General features: G+C 38.0%; 1 protein-coding gene and 1 long non-coding RNA gene across 6 annotated transcripts in view; both read left to right on the top strand.

The window, feature by feature from the left end:
- Window positions 1-25,732, top strand: part of CFTR (cystic fibrosis transmembrane conductance regulator) — an 82,058-nt gene that overhangs the window by 21,243 nt on the left and 35,083 nt on the right. For 4 of the 5 annotated variants that reach the window (XM_021384853.1, XM_021384852.1, XM_021384851.1 and 1 more), the window contains 9 exons: window positions 970-1,133; window positions 1,505-1,630; window positions 3,872-4,118; window positions 6,120-6,212; window positions 6,741-6,923; window positions 9,706-9,897; window positions 20,263-20,357; window positions 23,004-23,090; window positions 23,906-24,638. In XM_021384853.1, the coding sequence (XP_021240528.1) occupies window positions 970-1,133; window positions 1,505-1,630; window positions 3,872-4,118; window positions 6,120-6,212; window positions 6,741-6,923; window positions 9,706-9,897; window positions 20,263-20,357; window positions 23,004-23,090; window positions 23,906-24,638 (1,920 nt within the window). The remainder of the gene's footprint in view (window positions 1-969; window positions 1,134-1,504; window positions 1,631-3,871; window positions 4,119-6,119; window positions 6,213-6,740; window positions 6,924-9,705; window positions 9,898-20,262; window positions 20,358-23,003; window positions 23,091-23,905; window positions 24,639-25,732) is intronic. The other variant, XM_021384850.1, reaches the window with a different exon arrangement.
- Window positions 9,904-14,095, top strand: LOC110392591. Its single transcript, XR_002434498.1, has 2 exons — window positions 9,904-11,669; window positions 12,738-14,095. It is a non-coding gene; the product is annotated as an uncharacterized LOC110392591 (long non-coding RNA).

The raw sequence follows: 25,732 nt of genomic DNA, 5'->3' as shown, positions 1-25,732 counted from the left end.
AGAGCAGGCTGCCGAGTACCATATCCAGGATTCTTCTGAATATTTCCAAGGAGGGAGAATCCACAACCTCTTTGGGCAACCTGTGCCATTGCTCAGTCAATACCTCCAATACTTCCAAAGTAAAAGCTTTCATTAAAGACATAGAGGTAGATTGCTGGTAATGGCTTGGAGATTGGAAACCTCACATTGTTTCACATTGTTCACATTGTTTGTCAGTTGCTCTGTAAGTAGTATGAGGTTTTCTTCCTTTGAAAGAAACAAGAAACTTGACATCAGAGGGACCCTCCAGTTCCAACCGTGTGTCTTTGCTGTATCTACTTTAAGCACTATTTTACTATACAGAGGAATATGAGTTATCGCTAGCGAGCTAGGACAAGTGCCCAAGCAGTACATCAGAGTACCTGTAACACAGAGCTCTGTGAAAACTCTGTGTTTCAACCTGGTAACAGGATTCAGTTCCAAATCTGAAGGAACGTGGCTGAAGTAGGCAGCAGTCTACTTTGAATTTGTTGCATTCATACGAGTCATCTCTTCACTGAAGTTATATTAGCCTTCTATATCAGATTAAACCACTAAGAAAAATCTTCTGTGTACTTTTCTCATCTTGCAGTGATTGAAAATGCCAGTGTCAACGGTAAATTCTGTTTACTTTTACAAAGCTGTTTTTTTTTTCCCTCATGTGCATACATAGTGAAGAGATAATTGTGTACTGAACTTTGCCTTACAAAAATCAAAGATTAGGTGTGGAATGAATATGTATTGCTGCACTGTCATCATTATTAAGACCCAGAATGCTATGTGCTGGTAATCACAAGTCTTCCTTTATAAACTTGTTTTACTACTGGAAATATTTGTACCATCCCTCATTACATTTTTCAGTGTCACTTTAATGACTTATTCATTTTCATGTAGCTTTCAGAGCAATCTGTAGTTTTCATTATTATTATTTTCTGCTGTCATTTTCTGCAGGGTCTTGCTCTGGCTCACTTTGTGTGGATTGCACCTTTACAAGTGGCACTGCTGATGGGTCTGCTCTGGGAGATGTTACAAGCTTCTGCATTTGCCGGACTTGCTTTTCTAATAGTTATGGCCTTTTTCCAAGCCTGGCTAGGACAAATGATGATGAAATACAGGTGATGAGATTGTTTTAAAGGATTTTAATATGTTTTCCCAAAACACATTGTTTTAAGAAGTTTATAGCACTTGACTTGGGATCTCTAGTTGTGACATTGTTACAAAACTAGCATCCGAAGAATGCTGGATGTGTCAGAAAAGTAGGGATAAATCTTTACTTCTTTAGGAGCAGCTATCTAATCTTAAAAAAAAAGGAAATGTCTAACATGCAGTAAATAGTGATTATGCGTTATAGTATTGTTGGTAGTGAGTTGATGTATATTAAACATAAGTATACATGAAAAGTGATTTCATAAGATATAATGGGATATAAACTGACTATAGAGGATGAAATAGATTAAAATTAACCTAATGGCTTTTTACTTTGTAGGGATAAGAGGGCAGGAAAGATCAATGAGAGACTTGTAATCACCTCAGAAATAATTGAAAATATACAGTCAGTTAAAGCCTACTGTTGGGAAGATGCAATGGAAAAAATGATTGAAAGCCTCCGTGAGTAAGTGTTTTTATTAGACAAATTTCTTACGTGTTCAGAAAAAAAAATTAAGTGACAGTGAACATCGTCTGTAGTCATGTTGGTTAAGAAGTAAAGCACACAACTATTAATCCTTCATAAAATAATCATGCATTCCCACACTACAGCTTGCTTTTTCCCAATTTGTCAAATTCACAATAGAGATGATTTTTTTTTTAAAATTTGCTTCCTCATTTGCTCTAATGGTATTTCAGTGGTTAGCTTGTACAGGTAAAACAATTGCGGCATCTGTGTTTGTTTCTGGCCAGCCTTACCCTCATCTCACAGTAAAAAGCCCTTTTGTGATGGTTACTTAAGGCTTTACAGGCTTTCCCATTCTGTGCTGGAGGAAACAGTATGACTCCACAGCAGCCATTTTCTGAAAAATGCAATAGAGCTAGTTTTAGATGTGGCACACAATCTGTTTAAGGATTAAAGTATCACAGCTTCATGTAACGATTCTGTACAATTACATTAACATTTATTGTCTTTGGAAAGTCTTGTATAGTGCTTATCTTCTCAATTAACATCGGGATTGAACTGGAGCTATCAGAGCTGAAGCATAAAGGAGGTAAAAGAGCTAACCTCATTAGATGAGAGCTAGGAGGACTTCAGTGCTGACGGAGTCCTGGGGGAAGGGAGGAGAAGTGACATATTGATTGATAGGTGACGTTGCATGAAGCAGAGTGTTTGTAGTCTTTTAGAGAACATTAAAATTCTGTGCCAGGTGTGTGATTGGTAAAATAAAAGAAAGTAAAAGACATAAAAGTATCATATTATCATGTAAATAAAAGAAGTGAAACAATATTATTAAACAAACACCCTCTTCAGCTGTTTTCTGAAAGACAATCTAGAAAAAATTAAGTGCTCTTTACCTTTAGAATAAGAAAATTCTTAACATTCTAATAGTTCACTGTAAAATATGTGAGAAAACTCGGTTTGAATTTAAGCTGGAAGAATCAGTTCTAGGATGGAAGCAGGCTAGGATTCACCTGGTGCCACTAGTACTGTGTATTACTGTTAGGAAATTGTAGACCATATTTTTAAGTAAATCCTGAAGAAATGAATTAAAGATTCATATATACCTTCCTCAAAATGGTCGAGAAACCTGAGAAAACGATTACCATTTTACATTTTATATTTACTGCAATAATTTATAGAAAATTTTGTAATGCTGGAGTTCAGTTGTTACTGTATTATGCTTGAATTTTTAAGAGACATGGACGAACTCTAAAAATGTTATAGGATCAATCTATCTTTCTTCTGCAGCTCTTGCACCAAAATACTATGTTTTCTATCTGATCCAAAAGGTCACTTGGTGCAGGTATCACCAGAACAGGTCAGTCTGGGAATGTCAGAATTTCAATTGAATTTTGCTTGCTGAGACAGCTCTGCAGGGCTTCACAATCAGTTGGTTTGTTAAGATGGTAGGAAATGAGACATTGTGAGTTAACTCATGCCTGGATTTTAGCAACCGTGCATCATATCTCTGTTGTTACCAGACTGTTCCTGCGTGCTGGAAGTTTCTGGTGCAACCTAGTTTAATCAGCTCTAACTTAATGAACTAGATATAACTGTGCAGTTACTCTGCTAGATTTGGGCTGCCCGGGCTGGCCATCCTGCAGGTGTAACCCTGCTGGGGGCAAACACCCCCATGTAGCTGTGACACTTCGAAGAGAGCAATATGGGCTGTCTCCTATGTGCCTCTGAAGTCTGTAATGATAACTGTTTGTAACAGGTGTCTGAATAAATGTACTGCATTTCTATGGGCTATATAAGGTATTTGAAGAAGTAAAAAACCACGGTGCCAAACTTTTACACCTGAACAACAACATAGTGGTGCAGAAGGTGAAGTTCAAGGTTTGAAGAGTCTATATTTTGTCAGCTGGCTGGTACTTGAGAGTATACTGAGAATGGTTAGTGCATTGGTTTCCCGGTGTTGAATTTTGTAAAGCTTCAGCACTGGGGGTAGTTTCTACCAGACATTTTCATGAAACTGACCAACCATCAAACCCCAAAATATTTGTTATCCCCATTCAGGGCGGTCAATGCAGTCAATGCAGTCTCATCCAAATTCTGGAGAGCCTTAAAGGCCTAAAAAATAACAAAAATGAATGAGCCTCTAGGTAAATAGTTTTACCAGCAGTTCCATCCAAAAATTTGTAAGATGTAAACAGTGACATCAGATACTAATTATTTATTTATTATTATTTTTTTTAACAGAACTGAACTGAAGCTAACCCGAAAAGCTGCTTATGTGAGATATTTCAACAGCTCAGCCTTCTTCTTTTCAGGATTTTTTGTGGTGTTTTTAGCTGTGGTTCCATATGCTGTGACTAAAGGAATTATTCTCCGAAAAATATTTACCACTATTTCTTTTTGCATTGTTCTTCGAATGACAGTGACCAGGCAGTTTCCTGGGTCTGTGCAGACCTGGTATGATTCTATTGGAGCAATAAACAAAATACAGGTAGGGTGCACACACTTCAACCTTCCCAAGTACGTAAGCTAATTCTTTATAGCATGTTATCTTGTCAGTTGATCAACAAAAGCACATGGCATTTGTGCAGACTTTCCGAATATACTATATATTGCTTTGATTATACACCATGAAATGTCATTATAAATCCTGATATTGTTATATGGTTCCCCAGGCACCATAACTAAAGGAATCTTATGCTACCTGCCAATTGCTTGTTTTGAAACAGAGGCTTTTTTTCATTGCAGAATAGGGAACTTAATAAAACTATACTTTGTGGTACTTCAGAGATGTTTTCCCTTCAGAAAAGGAAGTACAAAATTAGTATGTGTTTTACATAGCACAGCTTCCAGTAGCAGCAATCACAAACCTGCTGTTTTTCTAGCTATTAGTGGCAAGAACAGCAGGAGATCGTACAGCTTATGCAAATGTGCATCTCATTCATTATGAGTAGTAAACGTAATTAAGGTACTGGTCTACTAATTATTGCCTGCCTTACCTACCAAGATCAATTGCTTATGTACCAGCGTGAGAGGCTTATATGCAGAGTCAGCTCAGGGTAAACCTTCATAACCTCTGTTTTATCTGTTGTTTTGTAATCAGTCCTCAGAGAAAGAATTCTATTTTGGATCCAAATCTTAGGAATTTAAAAGAAAGATTGTAGATGGTTTTCAGTAAAATATAATTTTATTATTTTTTAGCATGGTAGAAATACCCAATGTGTTACAGTATCTGAACTGTAATAAAGAATAAAAAGCATCTATTGGATTTTTCTGATATTTCTGATTTTTAACTGGGTAGAAATTTCCAGAATCTAGCCTTAAGTCTGTCTATCTGACATTCAGAAGGCTGCCTTGTTGGATCCCAATTAACACAGAGCTTGTGTTGCCAGGCTCCCTAGACATTAGCAGAGGCATCCTGTCTCATATTTCCTGGAAGAGTGCATCCAATGCTTTTTCACAGAATTGGCAAGCCCAGTTGTCACACCACTTTGTTTGACACTTGTCTTTGGGGATATTAGCTATATGGCTCCTCTGGAATTCATAAATAATAATCTCTTCATGATAGATTTGCTACAGACCCCATATAAAGACTTCACAGAATCCCCAAACACTGATGCCCTTTATTTGTCAGAGGAAATATGCATACATAAATAAAATGAATAAGCTATACATACATTTCTGTGATTTAATATATTCATCAGTTTGGAGAGTTTGAGTGATATACTCCCTTACCATCTCCTCTTTGTTTGTCCACTGTATTACCCAGGCAAAACTACTTGGTCCTATATAATTTTGAAAGGCAGTTTAGAGGAGATGGTGCTTACAGTCTGCAAACCTTAACAGAATACAGGGACAGAAAAGTTAAATTTCCTACACTAATATAGGCTTACTCATTTTTTCCTTATGATATCCCAGAAGATAACAGAAGGAGGATTGCTGACTTCTGTCATTTGAAATGGTCTTAACGTCAGTGCTGCACTAGCCAGTGTTATCATCTGCCTTTTGTGCCAACAGAGACATGGCTGAACTTCATTTAAGCTCTTTCAGTTTTGGAATAGTGAGTCAGCAGCATGTAGCTGCTTGGTTTCATTGTTTAACAGCATAACTTTCAACATCCCACTCCAGAAACAAAGCTTTATTTGAAAAGGATTAAGGCTGGTGGCTAATGCTGCCCGAAACAAGTCCTGAAAGCGAAAGAAATGCTATGTTTTGATATTCTTTCTAAACCAGGAGCAAATTCATGCATGGTTATACTTTCACTAACAATGTAAGAATTGGTAGCTTCAAGAAACGTTTTCTTCTGCATCTGAAAGATGTTGTACAAGCTGCAATTATGCCTCACACAAGGGCATGAGAATGCAATAGTACTATCAGAAATGTTAACTAGTGCTTACTGTTGGCAAGTCTCTACTGCTTTGCGGGATTGACCGTTGTCCCATTGTTACCAAATGTTACCATTTCTTGTAATCTGCTTTCACTGTGTTTCTAGGATTTCTTGCTAAAAGAAGAATATAAGGCTCTGGAGTATAATCTAACAACAACTGGTGTTGAGGTGGACAAAGTAACAGCTTTTTGGGACGAGGTTTGTACTTTTACCCCAATTAAATTCAAATACAGACTATATATATATATATTTGCCAACATTTGTCTCATTGTTCTCTAATAAGAGCAGACCGCACACCTTCATTTTAACTGGCTTCAGCTATCTGCAGGAAAGGAATATGTGACAAGTAATTAACACATAATATCAAATTATCCACAGTGGAGAAGCTTTGGAATGGGTTTTTTAGTAAATGCTAAGGCCTGTAACTTATTTCAGATTTAAATCAGCCTGAAACCAAAATCAATCTCTGGCATGTATAAATATCAGAAAGCAGTTCAGTTAGAGGAATATTTTGCTTATGTCAACAAATTTGGGGGCAAGTAGAATACATATGCTAAAATAGATACAATTTTAAGAATATAATAGATTGGTTATAGATAGGAAAAGTAATGTCAGCAAAGTAAGTCTATAGACTTGTATATGTCTATAGTATGATATACGTGTCTGCATATGTATGTCCTGTTCATTTTTTTTGTCCGTACAAACACACCAATATGTATGTTGCAGGGAATTGGAGAGCTCTTTGTAAAAGCAAAACAGGAAAACAACAACAGCAAAGCTCCTAGCAATGACAATAATCTCTTCTTCAGCAATTTTCCCCTTCATGCCTCACCTGTTCTTCAGGATATAAATTTCAAGATCGAGAAAGGAGAGTTATTGGCTGTTTCTGGATCTACTGGATCAGGCAAGGTATTTCTCTTTCTGTTGTTTCAACAAAACTCCTATTAATTTTAAGGAATATTTTGGTGTTGTCTGTGTTGTTACCGGTATTGTTAATATATTCATGCCAATCTGTGCTCTCTGTAAAAGTAGTAGCTGCAGGAAAAAGTATGAATAAAATATATTTCAGTAAAATTACCCATACTTATTTTAAATTTTACTCTTTGGCTAATGTGAAGAGGAGTCTGCTGGATAGTTTTTGTACATATAAGGATGCAGGCTTAGCAGAGAAATAGCAACTTAAATTACAAAGCTACTTTTCCATAGAAACTAAAAGGAGGTTTGCAGGAGTAACGCAGACTGAAACCTTCAGCTGGTGATCATGATGAGCGTCTCCCTGCCTTTAAAACAGTGAACTAGAGAACGTAACACAGATAACCAGATCACTCTGTGTGCTTGAAAGCGGGGCTTTTCTCCTGCTTTGCTAACATTTTAAGCAAAAAATTAAAAACAAAGTGGTCAGTAATCTGACAAACATGATGCTAATTAGCCAGTTAACTATGATGCATACTCTGGATACATGGCGTACCTCGTCATATAGGCTCCAGATCACTTGGTGCCTAGCTCGAGCATGCACTCTCAGTTCCAGGTTACAGCCTGGAGGACAGGTTTGGGGAGGTGCTATTCTGTGAAAAGTTTGGTGGATTACTGAGAAAAGTTGTAGTTTAGATAAATCATCATTTTAGATATGGAAAATGTTATAAATGCATTTAGTTTGCAGATAACACATCCAATTGACCTTGTTACTATAAAATACATTGAATTGTGATACTCTTATTCACTTTAAGCTGCATGGAATTAGATGAAGTATTTGATCTTCAGGGAACCTTCTGAGAAGATGTGAAAGAAAAAAACGAACATTAATTATGCATATGGCAACTTTTCCCATTTAACAAATTATTGGTGAATGTATTCTGATTTCCTTTACTTTCACTGATCAAGACTCTTTTGGATGAAGAGGCTCCCTCTCTGGGGATTTTCAAAAGCCATCTGGACATTGTCCTGAGCAGCTTGCTCTAGGAGTTCCTACTTGACCAGTAAGGTATTGGGCCAGAGGGCTTCCAGAGGTCTCATCCAGTCTCAGCCATTCTGTGATTCTGTGTAAAATCTTTGGTTTGTTGAAGTCAGTGGCAGAGGACCCATCAAATTCAAAAGGGTCAAGGCTTTAGTATTATTTTTCAGGGATGATACCAATACAAAAGACATGGGGTTGTCCTCAAACTGATATGCTTGTATGCATTTTACTGTGATAATTCTGAATTAACAGGATAATTTTCTTATCTTTCTGAAGTCCCCATCAATCTAAGATGGCTGTTGCTGAAGCTGATACTTGTAATATAAAGATGTCAGTTAGTGTAGAAGGATGTTTATATATCTCGTTTATTCAGCTGCTTAGGAAAATTCAGATCGCACTGTGCTGTAAGCAGTTATATACATCCAAGAAATTTGCATTTTTTCCAGGCAATAAAGATAAAAATATTAAATATTATCTGAAAGGCTTATGTAAAATAAGATTTACACTTAGCCCTCCAACAAGAGAAGTTTCTCCTTTCCTTCCATCCTCTCAATGTAGGGTTTCTTTCTTGTTCCTGGTGCTGTAAATTCCAGGAATTGTCAGGCCTGTGGAAAAGACTGAATACTTATTTCTTCTCTCTGTGCTATGAAGCCTGATATCAGCTCTTTAAAACAGTAGATGTTTTAAAATTTGTAGATGTTTCTGGTCTTTTTTTTTTTTAATTTAAATTATATGACATAAGATACTGTAGCTGAACATCCAGTGTATAAAACATCCTAAGTGATTATGCTTTGCAAGTTCAGAAACTTCTTACTCAGCATTTTGGAAAATTCAAGTTCTGGTACGATGGGAAGATGTCTTGTGATACTCCCCCCTGCATATTGCATAACTTCTCAAAGGATCTCTGGACTTGAGAACATAAAATTGTGTCTTAGATTTTTAGATCTTTGGCTGTTATGTCCCAGCTTTGTTGATTGTTTATTTGTGATAAGAACACCACTGGAATTCCTCTGTAACATATTTTTCCTTGTATTTCTCAACTCTGTTCTTTGATCAAGTAGCTAGTGATGTGTGACAAGGTTACTACAAGCTACTGATTAACTTTGAAATTATAACATGTTAGTGCTGAAATTGCAATCAATTCTTTTATGAAGGGAAATAGCAAATATGCATAGGTCATGTATTCACGTAAATGAGTTAACAGTTACAGAAAATTCAGATCACTCTGAGCAGTTGGTGAGCAATTGCATCCACAGACAGAGATATCACACTTTTCAAGGCAACACAGAAAAAGGTCTATAAACATTAGCAAGGTTGTAAACATGAACTGTGTTGTACAAAGAACAAGCAAAATAGACAGTGATGTTAAAAATCAAGTAGCATTCACCATAAATACTAATACCTGACATCCATACGTCTCCCACAGATACATTTTCACGTTGTAAAAGAGCTACAAGTTTAATTAAAATTGCACACTTTTGCAGCAGCATGCCTTGTTTACAGGGTATCATACAGCTGTTTTTTGCTCAGTGAATAAGTTTCTCTCTGTTCAGGGGCCTTTCAGAACCATACATGTCATGAAAGTCTTCACTAACTCTGGCTCGTACTAAATGAATGTAAGGACACTCTTTACAGAACAAAAGTACCATCCTATTATTTTTAAGTGATTCCTATTTTGTTTAGCATTTGTTGTGGTAGTACAGATCTCTGATACATTAACCATTCATAATTTTTCAGACTTCTCTTCTGATGTTGATAATGGGAGAATTGGAGCCTTCTCAGGGTAAGATTAAACACAGTGGAAGGATATCATTCTCACCTCAAGTCTCTTGGATCATGCCTGGAACAATCAAAGAAAACATCATTTTTGGTGTATCTTATGATGAATACCGATACAAGAGTGTCATCCAAGCCTGCCAATTGGAAGAGGTCAGTCATCTAGGACTCTTAAGACCTAACTGAAAAAAATAAAATAAAAGCCAGGGAGTACAGTTTTAAGTAAACAAGAACTCATCCTGGCATCCAGATTTTGTAGAATTACAAGTCAGCCTGTTGCCAATTCCTTCAGACATCTACTGATGGTGCTGGTTCTGGGAGTTTACATAACAGGAGCTAAATCAGCTGGCTCAGATGCTATACGGTGCCTCTGTTCTCAGTTTTCCTTGCTAGTTAAAAACCTGGGCAAACATAATAACATTAAACAAATGATGTAAAAAGTATTGTTTCTACAATTTTTCCACACTTAATATATTATTTTTACATTATTTCTTCATCAAAAATACTTTATTACAATTTTAGGAAATTAATCTGTTCACCTCCTTTCTTTTGCACATGGAGAAATGTTCTGGGGATAATTAAAACTCTGTGCCAGAAACCTGAATTATTTAGAGGGAAATCTTGACTGAAGTTGTGCTTTTCTTTGTGTGCATGCTAAAATTTTTCACACTGGAAATTATTCTAGGGTCAGTCTTTATGTGATGTGTAGTCTGTAATGAAGTCCTTCTGTTTGTTTGATGTTACCAGAGGGTAATGTAGGAAACGACACCTTTTCACGTTGCAGTATACAAAAGGACCCAACATTTTAGGCCTTTCCACACTTATTGCCATGCCATAAGATCAGGTGTTTTCTGAGCAGCATGTAGATGAAAACAATAAATATTTAACTGTGCTGAATAGGATCTTTCTTTAGGCTACATAGTGAAACATTTTCCTTTAGTGCCAGTCAAGCAAGAAAACAATAGCCACTCTGTTTAAAAATAAGATGAGGTTACAGCATTTTATCTCAGAGCACGGTATAGCCAAGTGATAAAGTAATCTGTTCTTACGTGTTTATGGCCATTTCAGTCTGTGTTTGGATTGTGGTTTGCTGGAAATCTTCTTTGAAAGCTTCTGAAGACAGGAGAATTAGCAACTTCTGTTTCAGGCATTCTGAAGAGAGTAGTCCTTAACCCCAGCCTTAAAAAGTTGTAGCTAATGCCAAATCTCCAGGAGACAACTTGCAGCAGTTCTGAAACTGTCCTTGCCCAAGGAGGCCTTCCAGCCCAGGCCTTGGCTAGAGCAGGTGTTTGATGAAGGGTTTGTTTGGTGCTGATGAGCCAGCGTGGTGTCTCCATGTTGGTGGGCCAGCTTGATGTCTCGGTGTTGGTGAGCGAGCTCAGTGTTTTGGCACTGGTATGATACCTTGATATTTTGTTTTGGTAGGATGGCTCAGTGTCTCAGTAGGCTGGAGCTCCTTTGTTCTTCAAACAGGCTCAATCAAGCCAACTTTGATCTGTGTTGGTGCAGATCTGTGCTGAACAATATGCTTCACCTCTAGCAGGGCTCATTATTTGAGGGCAAGTTTGATATCTTTAAGGGTACTTTCTTCTGTACTGAAGCTGAATAAATTGGGATGGGCTGAAGAGAAGGCAGAATGGTCTGGAATTAAGCCAAATGCATTACCTTGTTACTATTATTATGCTTGCTAGTCTCATTAGCATTGACTTAAAAATTATCAAGTAGGACTGAGTATAGCAAATTTAAGGATGGTTTTCAAATATTAATTCCTAATTCTTCTCCACTGTGCACTTTTTAGGGTTTTATTATGACAAGAAAAGTTAATGTTTTGTTGGTTTACGGTTGTGTTTTTGTTCTTTGGGAAGAAGAGATACTGGAGGATTTCTGCCTAAAGGAGCTCACTTCTCCTCTTCTCTGCAATTTGTGTAGGTAGTTACATAGTCCACCTGAATGCAAGAGACTGTTGTTTATTTTGTTTCTTATATGGGTTCTTCAAGGTGGACCAGGGTTTGGTGATAAAAGAGAGTTTGTTTCCTTATTGCACGTATGCTGGAAGTCAGTTAAAATACATCTCGTAACGGTGACTAATTGAGATTTTCCTTCAAGCTCCATGCTCACAGAAAAAATGGTTTAGGGAAGACAAAGCTATTTCCTTTGACCCAGTGATCAAGTGGACACAGAATCATATAATCATAGAATCTTTTGAGTTGAAAGGGACCCTTAAAGGTCATCTGCTCTGACTCCCCTGCAATGAACAGGGACATCTATGGCTAAATCAGGCTACTCAGAGTCTGGTCCAGCCTGACCTTGAATGTCTGTAGGGATGGGGCATCCACCACCTCTCTGGGCAATCTGTTCCAGTGCCTCACTAAAAACTTCCTTATATCCAATCTACATCTCCCCTCTATTTGTTTGAAACCATTTCTCTTTGTTCTAAAACAGCATACTCTGCTAAAGAATCTGTCCCCTTTCTTCTTACAGCCTCCCTTTAGATACTGAAAGGCCGCTATCAGATTTCCCTGGAGCCTTCTCTTCTTCAGACTGAACAGCCCCAGCTCTCTCAGTCTGTCCTCATAGGGGAGGTGTTCCATCCCTTGGATCATTTTTGTGGCTCTCCTCTGGATTAACTCTAAGAGGTCATATGACTGCTTGTCATAATTTCAGGAAGATGTTATGTAGACGTGTAATGCTGAAGAAGCATGAGAAAAGTTCTCTAATTCTATTTTGAATGTGTTTATATGAACCAGCAGTGTGTCCTTGTGGCCAAGAAAATCAGTGGTATCCTGGGGTGTATTAAAAAGAGTGTGGCCAGAAGGTAGAGGAAGGTGATCCTTCCCCCTCTACTCTGCTGTGGTGAGGCCACATCTCGAGTACCGTATCCAGTATGGGGCTCCCCAGTTCAGGAAAGATGTACAGCATAGTCTGCTTTATATGTGTAAAATGATTCAGAACTCGTTCATAATTACATTTCTTGATGATATTTTTCCTTCCAGGGAAAGTAGGACATCCTGGGAGTTAAAATCATGTGGTTCTAATTATGGACATTTGGAAATGGACAGAGGTTAAGTGAAGAGCAGTAGAAGGTGATAGAACAACAGAAAGACTACTTTGGAATTGAGCTGAAGAGACTGTAGCTTGTCTAGACTCACCTTTATTCATGTATGATGTTGAACTCAAAATAATGCCGATACATTTTAATTACATGATACTTAATATGAAACATCATGGTAAAAAGCATTCCGTAAAAAGGGTAGAAGGGGAACTTATTCCTCTGCCACTGCCTTCTTGTTTTATCTTTCCTCAGGAAATAGTGAATATCTTAGCAAGTAAGTAGTGTGTGTACATAGCAGATCTTCTAAAATGAAGATAACATTAGTCAGCACAAAGTAGTAGTCCTCACCATTTATCAATTTTTCTGTAGACTTCTTGAAATTTACTGTTTGAATGGGTTTAATTCTGAGTGTGTAGATATGATTGCATTTATTACCTTTAACATCACTGTTGCTGTGCTATAATAGAGAGAAGCCAAGATGTGACTGAGGCAGAGTCTGAACTCTTTCTTCAAAAGAAAGTCCCCATATGCAAGTTTAAAAGTAATTGAAAAGTAAAATAAGATGAACTGGGGATACCTCAACTTATGCTACCTTTCTTTTTTTTTTTTTTGACAAGGTGTTTTACCCTTTTTATCAAGTACTTTTCATCACATTCATGATAAAAATCAATTAGAAGGTGAACTTTTTCCTAGCACTTCAAATTAAAGACCAGTTAAGTAAGAACAAATTTAATACTGGGAACATCATGCGTGATTCACCACTTTTATTCACGTTGATGAATGGCAAAAACCACTGGCAGATGTGAACTGGATGAATTTATATGTGTATGGAAACTTGCTACTAAATTTGAGGTAATTCCACAGGTGCATATTCCACAGAGACTGAAGGATTCTACTAATGTAACGGCAAGGATAACATGAATATAAACAGGAATTTGTAGGAATAGGCAATGGGTTTCCAACATCTTTATTATAGATACGATAAAAAACGTGGAAAGAACATGCTCGATTTTTAAATTTTTAATTTGAAAAATCACTATTAATAGCCTACAATAAACAGGATGTGGGTTTTTCATTTGTTTTTATCGCTTGTTAAGTTAGAAAGGTAAAGCCCTTGAACAGTTATAGCGGGAATCTTCAAGGCTACGTTTTGTTAACTTTGAACAAAGTCATCCCAAGAGGACGTGTTTTTCAAGTCAAGACTGCAAAAACAAGCCCATTATAGTTATTCTTGTTAAAAAATAAACAAGGACTGTATCCCATTTGAAGGGAGGCAATACTTCATTTGTTTTAAAATCATCATTCTGTGACTCCTGGTTTTGCCTTTTTGAAAACTAAGAGATATTTTTCCACCTAGTTAATTCATTCTGTCCTTCAGTGCTTTCCTAAGAGGCTATAAACCCATAATAGCAAACTACCTTTAAGAAGCTGCCACTTTTAAAGTAAACACATGTTCTAATTTGACAGGCACCACCTGCTTGTGAATGCAATGTTTAACACTGCTTGCAAACAGAGAAAGCGTTTCCTTACAAAATCAAATCATATAACAGTATACAGGACACCCATAGCCACATTCTGTCCTTTTTGAGCTGTCTTTACAGGGAGTGCAGGTGATACATTTTCAGCTTAGATCATAAGAAAATTATTAGAAAAAAAGACAGTTAATATGCCAAGCCCTCGTTTGTGCTCCTGTGTGTTTGGCATCTCCTCACAAAGGATGGCATCTCCCCCGCAGTGACTGCAGTGTCAAGAATGTCCAGAAACAGAAGTGCATTATCCTTACTCGCATCTCACTGTGCTTCCCCAGCCTCTTTCATCTGTAGTGTTTTGGTTTTTTTTGCAGGTGTCTTATTAGTCTGCGCAGAATATCACATCTGGAGCTGACTGCAGGTGCACAATTAAACTAAATCTGTAGGAGCTGTGAGGCAGTTTGACAGCTTTTAGTCAGACAGTGCGTGAAATACTTTGCACCCTGTTTTGTGCCCATTGTTCACAAGGACTATTGGCACGTTAGAAAGCGGAAGAAAGGAACAATAAGGACTCAACTCTGGCACTGAGTGCTTAGTAGTGAGCAGTTCTCTACAAGAGGATATTAAGAGGAAGCTTGGTTACCTAATCACGTAGATGTTTGCAATGTGGGTCTTCGTGAGAAAGCAGGTTGCCTAAACTGCCTTCATAGATAGGGATAGACCCAGGTATGGCAAGATGAAGTTGCTCTCATCCTACTGTAATCAGCTAAAATAGCAAAACTGAATTCCCTGCATGTTTTCACTTGAGTTTTCAGAGAAAACAGGTAGCTTAGCTGTCTTTGTTATCAGTAGGAGGTGGGGTGAGTCCCACTCTTTAGACCATACTTAAAACAGATGCCTGGAAGCTGTCAAGCATTTAGCTACTAGGAAAAGACAGTAATTGTCTGATAGTTAAGAACTAGTTAAGAATAGGAAAAAAAAATTGCCAGAGTAGAAGTAAAGCATTTTACACATTGAGAACAGTGTTTTCTTAGCATGAAGACACATAAATCTATCAAGTGATTTTGATAACAGAGAATCTGTATGCAAAAGAAGTCTGTTCGGTGTTTTCCCCCTCCTTTTTTTTAACAAAACCATATTTATTATATACTGTGGAAAGAGTTATTATCTTAAACTATCTCAGCATTATTTTTCTGTACCAGTCCCAAAGGTATTATCACCCTTGTTGCTGAGGCAGATGAATATGACTTACACACAGTTAAAACTACAAAGCAATATTAAATTGAGTGCTTTCTCCTTGAGAAATTGATTTGTTAGCTAATATTAGAAGATCTCACAATTATGATCTATGGGAACAGGGGCTGGGGAAGGAGTGTAGAGTTTCTCTCTGAATTCTTACTACAGTTTTCTGAATTTCAGTGTTTAGAAATGTATGAGGGATGCTCCGAAAGTAATGCCTCCAATTTTATTATATTGACCCCTGATGTCAGAGGTGGATGTTGGTGGTATGGCAGTGGAGGCAGAACCTTCCCACCAGTATTCTGTTATGTGTTGTTGCCGTGTGACAGATGGCAGCAGAGGGGCAGTCTGACAAAATGGCGTCTTATGCTGAAGTGCATATGAAGCAAAGGTGTGTCATGGAGTTCCTCCATGTGGAAAAAATGGCACCCACTGGCATTCACTGACTCTTGCTGAACATTTATGGAGACCAAACAGCCGATGCGAGCACAGTGAGGCAGTGAGTGGTGGATTTCAGCAGTGGTGACAGTGACACAAAAAACAAACCATGTTCTAGATGGCCATGCACAGCTGTCACACCACAAAATGAAGAGTGTCTTGATCAGCTCATCTGCACGAATCAGAAGACTGTGACTAGGGAACTGTGTATGGAGCTAAGTATCAGCTTCAAAGCATTGGTGACAATGTTGGAATGTCACAAATTTTGCTTCAGGTGGGTGCCATGAATGCTCACACAGGACCAGACAGAAGACCATATGAAAGTTTGTTGGAACCTATTCAGTCAATATAAGGCTGAAGGTGACAGTTTCCTGGATCACACTGTTACTGGTGATGAGACGTGTTGTCACCACTATGAGCTTGAATCAAAATGGCAGTCCATGGAGAGGTGAAACGTGAATTCCTCACTGAAGAAAAAGTTCAAGATGCAGCCGTCTGTGGGTGAAGTGATGTGCACTGTCTTTTGGGGTAGGAAAGGGGTGGTCCTTCTGGATTCCTTGGAAGGCGCACAAACCATCAACTCTAACCGCTACATCATGATGTTGACTAAGGTGAAGGCTTGAACTTCCAGAGGTGGGCCAGAGAAGTAAACTTATGCCAAGATAACGCCAGTCCCCAAACCAGTTTGAAGACCGTGGAGCACAATGCCAGTGTTGGCTGGACTGTCCTACAAAACCCACCACATTGTCCAAATTAGGCTCCTTCTGGCTGCCATCAGTTTGGGCTAATACAAGACAGACTGTGTAGGCAACATTTTTCTAGCACCAACACTATCACAACAATTGTGAAATTGTTGAGTGGGTCACCTCTGCTGGTGCAGATTTTTATGAGCGTGGTTTGCAGCCCCTGGTGAAAATGCACAGCTAATGGTGGTGACTATGTAGAAACACTGTTCTGTAGCTGAGAATTTGCTCTATCAATTAGTGTTATTGTGCATCTGTTATAGTTTCCATGGAAATAAATAGGAGGCATTACTTTGAAGTGTCCTATGTATATGTTAAAGAAAATCTAGTAAATACTTCATTAGTATGCTGGGTTTTGTGCCATTCAGCATCATTACATTAGAATTGTTTCTGGCTTAATTTCACTTCCTGCATAAAATGACAGCAAGGATGTATTTGGACCAGCCCTATGTACTTTTTTACAATAGGTAATGCATGTTCCAACAAATAACATTGTGTGTCTATTGGACTTCTTTACTCTGTTTACGCCATTGAAAGAAATTACTAACCATTTTTTAATTATTATAATTACAGCCTGAAAAGTTCTTTTCTGTTCCATGCCGTATATTACCCTGAGGTGAAAGGTAGAAGAGAACAGAAGGAGAACTCATTAAAAGTCTGATTAAAATTCCATGTTGACACACCTGCAAAGAAATACATCAGACAAAATCCAACCACCATATAAAGCAATTGGAGTTCTGTAATTAATTTCAGTAGGGCTAGGATTTTACATTGATGACAGGGGGAGATATACTGGGCCCAGTCATCATCTGAGGTTTTTTTTTGGAAGAAGATGTAGAATCTGGAATCAGCAGTGGCACCAACAGCATTGCAGGCTGCAGTAGAAACATGAAACAGTTGAAATCAGCTTAGATATTTAGGTATGCAACAACACAAATCACAGTGTCCAGGTGAAGATATTGGGTAAATGTCAAAGGTGCAGATGCATAACGTGACTTTTGTGTGCAGAGTGAAACCGGAAGAGATCTGAGCAGGTCATCTCAAATAAACGCCAGAAAAGCCTTTTTGTCAGAATTCCACACATCTTCTCTGAAGTACTTCATGACCTATAAGAAAATTACTACATTCAGGTGGTCTTGCTTTATAAATGTTGGAACTATTTTTTGCATCCTTTTTTCTGCACATGTCAGTTAGTAACGGATTTGCTTGTGCGGGAAGTAACTAGTTAACATCAGAATAATTTAGAAATCACCTGCAATAGCTTTTCCATACATAAAAGCCTCTTGATTTTGAGGTCAGAATCCTCTGAGCCAGGAAGCAAATGCTATTATCAAATTAAAGAGTTGGGAGAATCTCCCATTTCCTGACGGATCAGGCAGTCAATTTCTAGTCTTTGAGCTAGTGGACTTTAATCTGTCACTGATCCAGGGCTGAAAAGCATTGTTACTCTGTTCCTGAGGTCAGGGCAATTTACAGAGGAGGAAGAAGGAAACATTTATCTGGCAAGATTTTTATTTATTTATTTGTTCGGCAAAACCTCAGGGGCGTGCGACATCCAGCAGAGAATGATTAGCAGTCAGAATCTCAGTAGAGGTGATCACAGTTGTGTTATACCTGACTTCACGTGAAATGTTAACTTCTGGAGAGCAGCTCAGCTTAGATTGTATTGCCCTGGAAATGTGAAGAGCCTGGTGTGTGAGCCTGACCACATGCCCCAGCACTCCACTGTTCACATGGGGGAATGATGCAGATTGCATGTGCAGAGCTGGAATCGATCATTCTTGTGCAGATACCACAGCTGGAAACAGGATTCCTGTGCTAGCTGGGGACAGACAAGATAAAATGTGTTCTGACAGTTCCATAGGGAAGAGTTTATCTTTTTAATCCAAATTCCTCTCTGCCACCATTTTAGTAGCAGAAGTTGTTAGTTCTCTGACTGAGCAAAGATTTTGATCACTTCCAGAACAACTCAAAGTTGTTTCTTTCACCAAAAAGTGCCAGGCATCTGCTTTCTGGTTTCATAAAGAGTAATGCCTTGAAAAATGCTTCAAATTTGTCTTCTAATGTTTTATCTGAGGAAAGGTAGCTAGCCCTCCTTTGCCTGAGTCACGGTTCTGACTCTAAAGTGGGGATGTTCCTGAACAGGAAGTGCTGGAAGAGCGCAGCCTTTTCCATCAGCAGTGGTAGGCCATCCGGGACACGCTCATGCCCCTAGTATGAACGGAGCGGCCATGCAGGCGAATGAATGGTTCTGAGTGCCATGAATTGCTGCAGTTGCTGTGTGTGGGAGCAGGTGTGCAGCAGTGCTATGCTGCATGCTGGGAAGTCTGCCTTGCAGCCCTACATGCTGGAAGCCCAGTCTGCCCAGGGCATCGCCAGCAAGCGGCTGGGAACCTGAGGTGGTCCAACCTGTGTCTCTGAGCAATGTTCCCTGACATAGGGAATATCATGGAGCTGCATCAGGGCAGGGTCAGCTGGATATCAGGAAAAGGTTCTTTACCAGAGACTGGTCAGACACTGGAACAGGCTGCCCAGGGCAGTGGTCATGGCCCCACGCTTCCAGAGTTCAAGAGTCTTTGGACAATGCTCTAAGACATAGGGTCTGATTTTTGGGTGGTCCTGCGTATAGGCAGGAGTTGGACTTGAGGACCCTTGTAGGTCCCTTCCAACTCAGCAGATTCTATGGTTCTATGATTCTATGACTCACAGTGGCGTCAGTGTTACTAAAATAGCTTAAGGATGTAGGCTGGATAAGGCTTACTGGATGAGTTAATATTTTTATGAGAGCAACTGTAAAATTAGATAAGCTAGACAGTGTTCAGGCAGATGAGCACTTCTCCACATCTGTGCTTCCATGAATTATTGTGGTTTGCATGGATCTGTGCTAAATGCTACTATTCAAAAGTCTGTTGGCCACCACTGCCAGTGAGGCACAGGGATCTCTGCTGGTGTCCCTTTCTGTCTCACATATGAACAAAATGGTATTCTGTGTTTTCTTCACTGGCAAAGCACTCATTTCTAGCACCGTCATAAGTAACTTACAGCCCAGGTGGGGTAGCTTGGTTCCTAAACTGTTTGCAAACCTGCATTTCTGTCATTCTCTGCTGGGAATTTTATCCAAGCCTTTTTTTATGCAACAGCCTTCTCTGAGGAAGAACTGAAAAATTCAGATCTAGACTTTGCTTCTTCCCTTTCCCGCCTGTGGTAGCAAGAGCATTTATCATTGTTATTGTAGAGGAAACTCTAACAATTAACATCTTGGATTGATTTTATATGAAAGTACATTCTTTGCTTTTATAGCAATCTGGCAATTCAAATATTTGTTCTTGAGATCTTACAGCTTGAGATTGTTCTCTGAGGTAGACTGATGCTTTGTTTAATCACCTTTTCTGATTATGTGAACAGGTGAAAAAATCATCCTGCGGGGAACTCTTCTATTTTATTTGTTTTATTTTTTTACAATTTCTGTCTAACCTCCCTGTGCAGTATTGCATACTATACCTCCATTTGGTCTGTAGCTTGAGTTTCTTGAGTATGGAAAATATATGTCAGATTCTTAAAAAAGATTCGTTAACAGGACATTTTGAAGTTCCCAGACAAAGATTATACAGTACTGGGGGAAGGAGGAATCATTCTGAGTGGAGGCCAGCGAGCACGAATCTCACTAGCAAGGTGAGCATTTTGCTATCTAACTATTTCAATGTTTCATATATAGGGGAAATGTTATGACTAAGCACATTAATACATGTGGGCTAAGTCCTTATATGTAACTATACCCCAGGCAGGAACTTCATTTTACTATCAGAAAACTGACATTTGCTCTGCAATTTCATTTGTGGTACATCTGCACATCTATTCATTGAATTTTAAAAATTTGCTGCCAGATGCATGCTACGGCTTAGCTGAAGATCAATGTTTTTCTCCTGATGCAAGATGCCATTGAGAGATTCAGTACGTCATGTGTAGTTCTCTGAGTATCAAAGAAACACTTGCCATATAAATACACAAATAAAGTAGCATTCCAGGATCTCTGCCTGCTGTGACACTTACACAAAGCAGTCTATATACCAATTAATGACATATTCTCTGTCTATAGATAACTGAAAAAAAACCTGCCGTGTTTTGCTAAGTGTTGTTAGTGATTTAGGAATTTTTGTATCATACAAAAAATAAGTGGAAAACAATGGTTAGTTTGCACCAGTGGGTAATGGCCTAGTTCTGTCTGTTGGGCTTTCCAAAATTAGTAGATAATTTTGAAGACCTGTAGAAGAATAGCATGTTTTTCTTATAAATTAGCTGTGTGTTTCAGCTGGATTGCTTAGCTATTATCAGAAATCCAGGAATGATAGCTGTAACATGTAAACAATCCTGTTGATTTCTGTGCTGAGTGTGAGTTGTGCTGGCTCCGATGCTCAGAAATACTTGGTAGAAGTAAAATCTCATTACAGTGTTCCACAATGGCATCCCATGACAGATGCGCATGCCTGTTTGAGGCTAAAAGATGGATTCATTAAAATAGGGAGGCTTTCAGTGGGGATATTTATGGTGAATTTGTAAGAGGGAAAAAGAGATATGGCTGTTTCTGTTTTATGTAGTAAGACAAGAGAAAATTGGGCAAAGTTTCCAGAGAACACCGAAGTAAAGGGGAAAAAAAAATCCCTAACCAAAACCCAGTTAGATTTTTATCCAAACTTTACACGAAATATTTCTCAGATTCATGGAGTTACCATGTCTGTTGCTTTTCAGATGATCACAGCTCATTTACTGGAGTGTCATATAATGGAATTGATGTTTTTATTGCCAGCTGTATAATAATTATTTTATAAACAGTTACATGTTCAAAGGCAATAGTTTGTCTATCTGCTTTAAATTTTGATTGTGGTCTAATCTAAACTCAACATACATCAAGGTGAAGGTCTGTGGGTTACAGATGAAGGTCCGTGGAAGCCAGAGAAGAAAATTTAATATTACAGCCCTGGGTTGTACTCTCCTGCACTGCAGATAACCTGAACATTATTTGCTTGGACTGGCTGCATGCATCTATCTGATGTACTCCACGCAAAGTCTTATTAAATCAGAATCCCTTCTATAAGTGCCATCAGCCATTCTTCACGAGAAGCAGATGCAGCTTGCCTGAGTTCTAGCTTTTTAACAGCACTGTCAGTGCTGCAGCTGCAACAGGGTGAGAGAAAAGCCCCTGGAAGAAAACACGTTGTGTGCACTGGCCTTGAGTTAGCTCACTGGCCCAGCACCCTAAAGTCAGTCATATATAGCTAGCAACTCCATCATATAAATTATAGCTGTAATCTGAATGCAACTGTTATTCCATCAAACAAACTGCAAACTTTTTACTGATGAAAATCCCAAAAACAGTATGAACTTTTTGTTATTGTGCAGCCACTTCATGATAATGTATGGCCACGGAAATCAAACATGACAGAGAATTTTTTGATAAAGCTGCTTGGTTTATTAACATAATATATGATTATTGAGGGTTATTTCTCCTGGTGGTTAAATATTTTCACATTGTTTAACATAATTATTTTAAAACATGATTAAAAAGTACTTTAAAAAGTACAGAAATGAAGTTGTTCAAATTTTCTTTACTAATTATACCCTGATTCATATCATATCATGATTTTCATACTGACAGAGGAAGGCAAGGGTTCTTTTTGAACTTCTATTGAAATTGATCTAAAAAAACCCCTCTTAACCACAGGTTTAGGTCTCATTGAGCCATGTCCAGACATATGTGGCTTAAAAGCCTTATACCATAAATAATTTTTCATATCTCTAACTCAAAATATTGTACAGTCCTGTTTAAGGTAATGCCTGCAAGCTCATAGCTTGCTAACACCCTTGTCCTGGCTCACCATTCATCTCAGAATTATTTTTAAAACTAAGACCTTGCACCAAAGTCATTTCAGGCACTTATTTACATATGTGTAATATTTCTTCAGGCATCAGAAGACATTATAGTAGATTCTAAATTCCAATTTAAATGTTCACTGTACACCCAGAGGGACTCTCAAATTCAGGCTTTAAAAAGATCTATGGAGAAGCCTATGTAAAAAGCAGCTGTTTCTTCCTTTGCTCAGAAATTAATGAAAGATTTATTTAGTACTTAATGTAGTCTGCAGCAAGGAAAGTTTTAATTGAAAAGTGTCTTATAAGCACGTAAATGTTGAACTCCAATTCCATTTTGATACTGTAGGAAAGTTTTTGAGATATAAATGTAAAGGCAGTCATTTTAAATTATATTTATGTAAATTTATAAGAGTTGTGAAAGTTAATTTCGTTTCCATTTTCTCTGTTCAGAGCAGTGTACAAAGATGCTGATTTGTATCTCATGGATTCTCCTTTTGGATATTTAGACATTTTTACAGAAAAAGAAATATTTGAGAGGTACTGTATGTTTTGAAACGCTGTACTTAAGAATTCCATCAAATGGCTTAATGTAAAACCAATAACAGAAATCTCCCTCTAATTGGTACAGAATTTAATAACACTACAAAAATACAGAAGTGATCAAAATAATACCTTTGGGGGATGTTATTTTATAGAATTTTTGTGAGTGAACATTTTGTGTTAGCGTTAGGATGGCATACTTTGTATAGCAGGCCTGGGCCATATTGAACCTGCTGTAATCTATTAATCCCAGAGTGTAAAACTTTATATCTGGTGCATCTGTGTGCCAGCAGTGCTCTCAGTTTAAAATTTTTATCTACTTCATCAGTATACATTTTTACAATTTTTTTTTTAAAGAAATTATAATTGCTGAAAGAGTGGTCACCTGAAAGTGCTAGCTGACCAAGAGATAAACAGAATGTTGGCCAAACACATGGACTGCTGGCTTAGCGTAGCTCAAAACATCAGGGATACACGCTGCCATCCATGAACTTTTCAGTCACCAAATATTTGAAGCTTTGAAATTGAGCTAATAGATCTAAGTAATGCTGAGATGAGAAGAAATATTTCATTTTCATGCTGAACTGTACTTTTTGGATTGATCTGAAAATGATTAATTTTTCCCCCTCCTTTGGCTTCTGCACTAAAAACGCTCATCCTTTTACGCATTCCAGCCTTACCACCTCCTTGTAGTTTGAGGGAGCTGTTCATACTTGGAGGGAGGCAGGTATGGATTGAAAATGGAAGAGATAAAAGCAGTGTCTAATTATGAAAAGACAAAATCTAATTTTTAACTCTTTCATTTTTTGTAGCTGTGTGTGCAAATTGATGGCCAATAAAACTAGGATATTAGTTACTTCAAAACTGGAACATTTGAAGATTGCTGACAAAATATTAATCTTACACGAGGGGAGCTGCTATTTCTATGGAACATTTTCTGAACTTCAGGGTCAAAGGCCAGACTTCAGCTCAGAGCTGATGGGATTTGATTCTTTTGATCAGTTCAGTGCAGAGAGAAGAAATTCAATTATTACTGAGACTCTCCGACGATTTTCCATTGAAGGAGAAAGCACGGGATCACGAAATGAAATAAAGAAGCAATCTTTTAAACAGACATCAGATTTTAATGACAAAAGGAAGAACTCCATAATTATTAACCCACTTAATGCAGGCAGGAAGTTATCGATAATGCAGAAGAATGGGACACAGGTCAATGGTCTGGAAGATGGCCACATTGACTCACCAGAAAGAAGGATCTCATTGGTACCTGACCTGGAACAGGGAGATGTGGGTCTACCTCGAAGTAACATGTTAAACTCTGACCATATGCTGCAATCTCGGAGGAGGCAGTCTGTGTTAAGTCTGATGACAGGCACCTCTGTGAACCAGGGGCCACGTGTCTCCAAAAAGGGAAGTACAACATTTCGGAAAATGTCTATGGTGCCTCAGACAAACCTGTCTTCTGAGATAGATATCTACACTAGGCGCTTGTCTAGAGACAGTATCTTGGACATAACTGATGAAATTAATGAAGACGATTTGAAGGTGCGTGTTGATTTACTTGATCTTTTTTTGATATGGTGATAATTCTGAGCAATAATACCCATTTGTACCTGACTCTATAATTTCTAAAACAATATTTCCTGTGGAATATCTTTTTTTGATATCTGTGAATATTTTTTTAAATTCAAATACTATCTTGAAATTCTTAAAAATGTTTCTTGTTCTCGGACTGCCTAGCTCATGTTCTGGTAAAAATAATAAACAGATGGGTAAGCTGGATTTTATTCTGTTTTTATGGATGTGCTGGAAATCATCCAGTTAAGGTTGAGTTCTGTGCTGACAACTGGAGCAAAGTTCCTTTCTTTTTCTTATAATTAACAACATTACATGGTGAAGTATTTTTCTTTCCAAGGTTTTTCCCCCCCATTTTTTTAAAAAAGTTGATTTTCACAGGATAGGAAAATTTTCTGTAGTAGTTTACTATGTGGAAAAAAGTCTAGAAGAAACACTGAAGCTCAGAATTTGCTGAAGCACTGTCCATTTTTTTTTTTTGCTTTATTCTGAGCAGAATAAATATCCCTTAAAATATCTACGAATTTACTTTAACAGCATATTAATAACCTACATTTCATTATACATTGAAAGAAAATTGCTGTTGATTAACTATTACTTGACTTTTAGAAGTGCTGGACAAGTCTTTGTTGTTTCTTTCAGTGTTGTCTGAACACTTCAAATTATCTGTAAATTGTGTTGTTATAGCAAAGATAATTTGACCACCCAGTATCTTCCTTTCCAGATATTATCAGGCAATTTGAATCATAGAATCATAGAACGATTTGGGTTGGAAATCTTAAAGATCATCTAGTTCATCTAGCTGGATCTTGTTCACCTAATCAACCAGTCACCTAGTTCAAGCCCCCAGCTACAGATGAGGACACTTCCCACTAGACCAGGTTGCACGGGGCCCCATCCAACTTAGCCTTGAACACTTCCAGGGATAGGGCATCCACAGCTTCTCTGGGCAACCTGTTCCCGAGCCTCACCACTCTCACAGTGAAGAATTTCTTCCTAATGTCTAATATAAATCTTCCCTCTTTTAGTTTAAAGCTGTTCCCCCTTGTCCTGTCACTACATTC

This window comes from Numida meleagris, chromosome 1 (genome assembly GCF_002078875.1).
Source record: "Numida meleagris isolate 19003 breed g44 Domestic line chromosome 1, NumMel1.0, whole genome shotgun sequence".
Classification (NCBI taxonomy): Eukaryota; Metazoa; Chordata; class Aves; order Galliformes; family Numididae; genus Numida; species Numida meleagris.
Note: the sequence above shows the minus strand (reverse complement) of the source record. Positions and strands in the feature narration are given on the sequence as shown.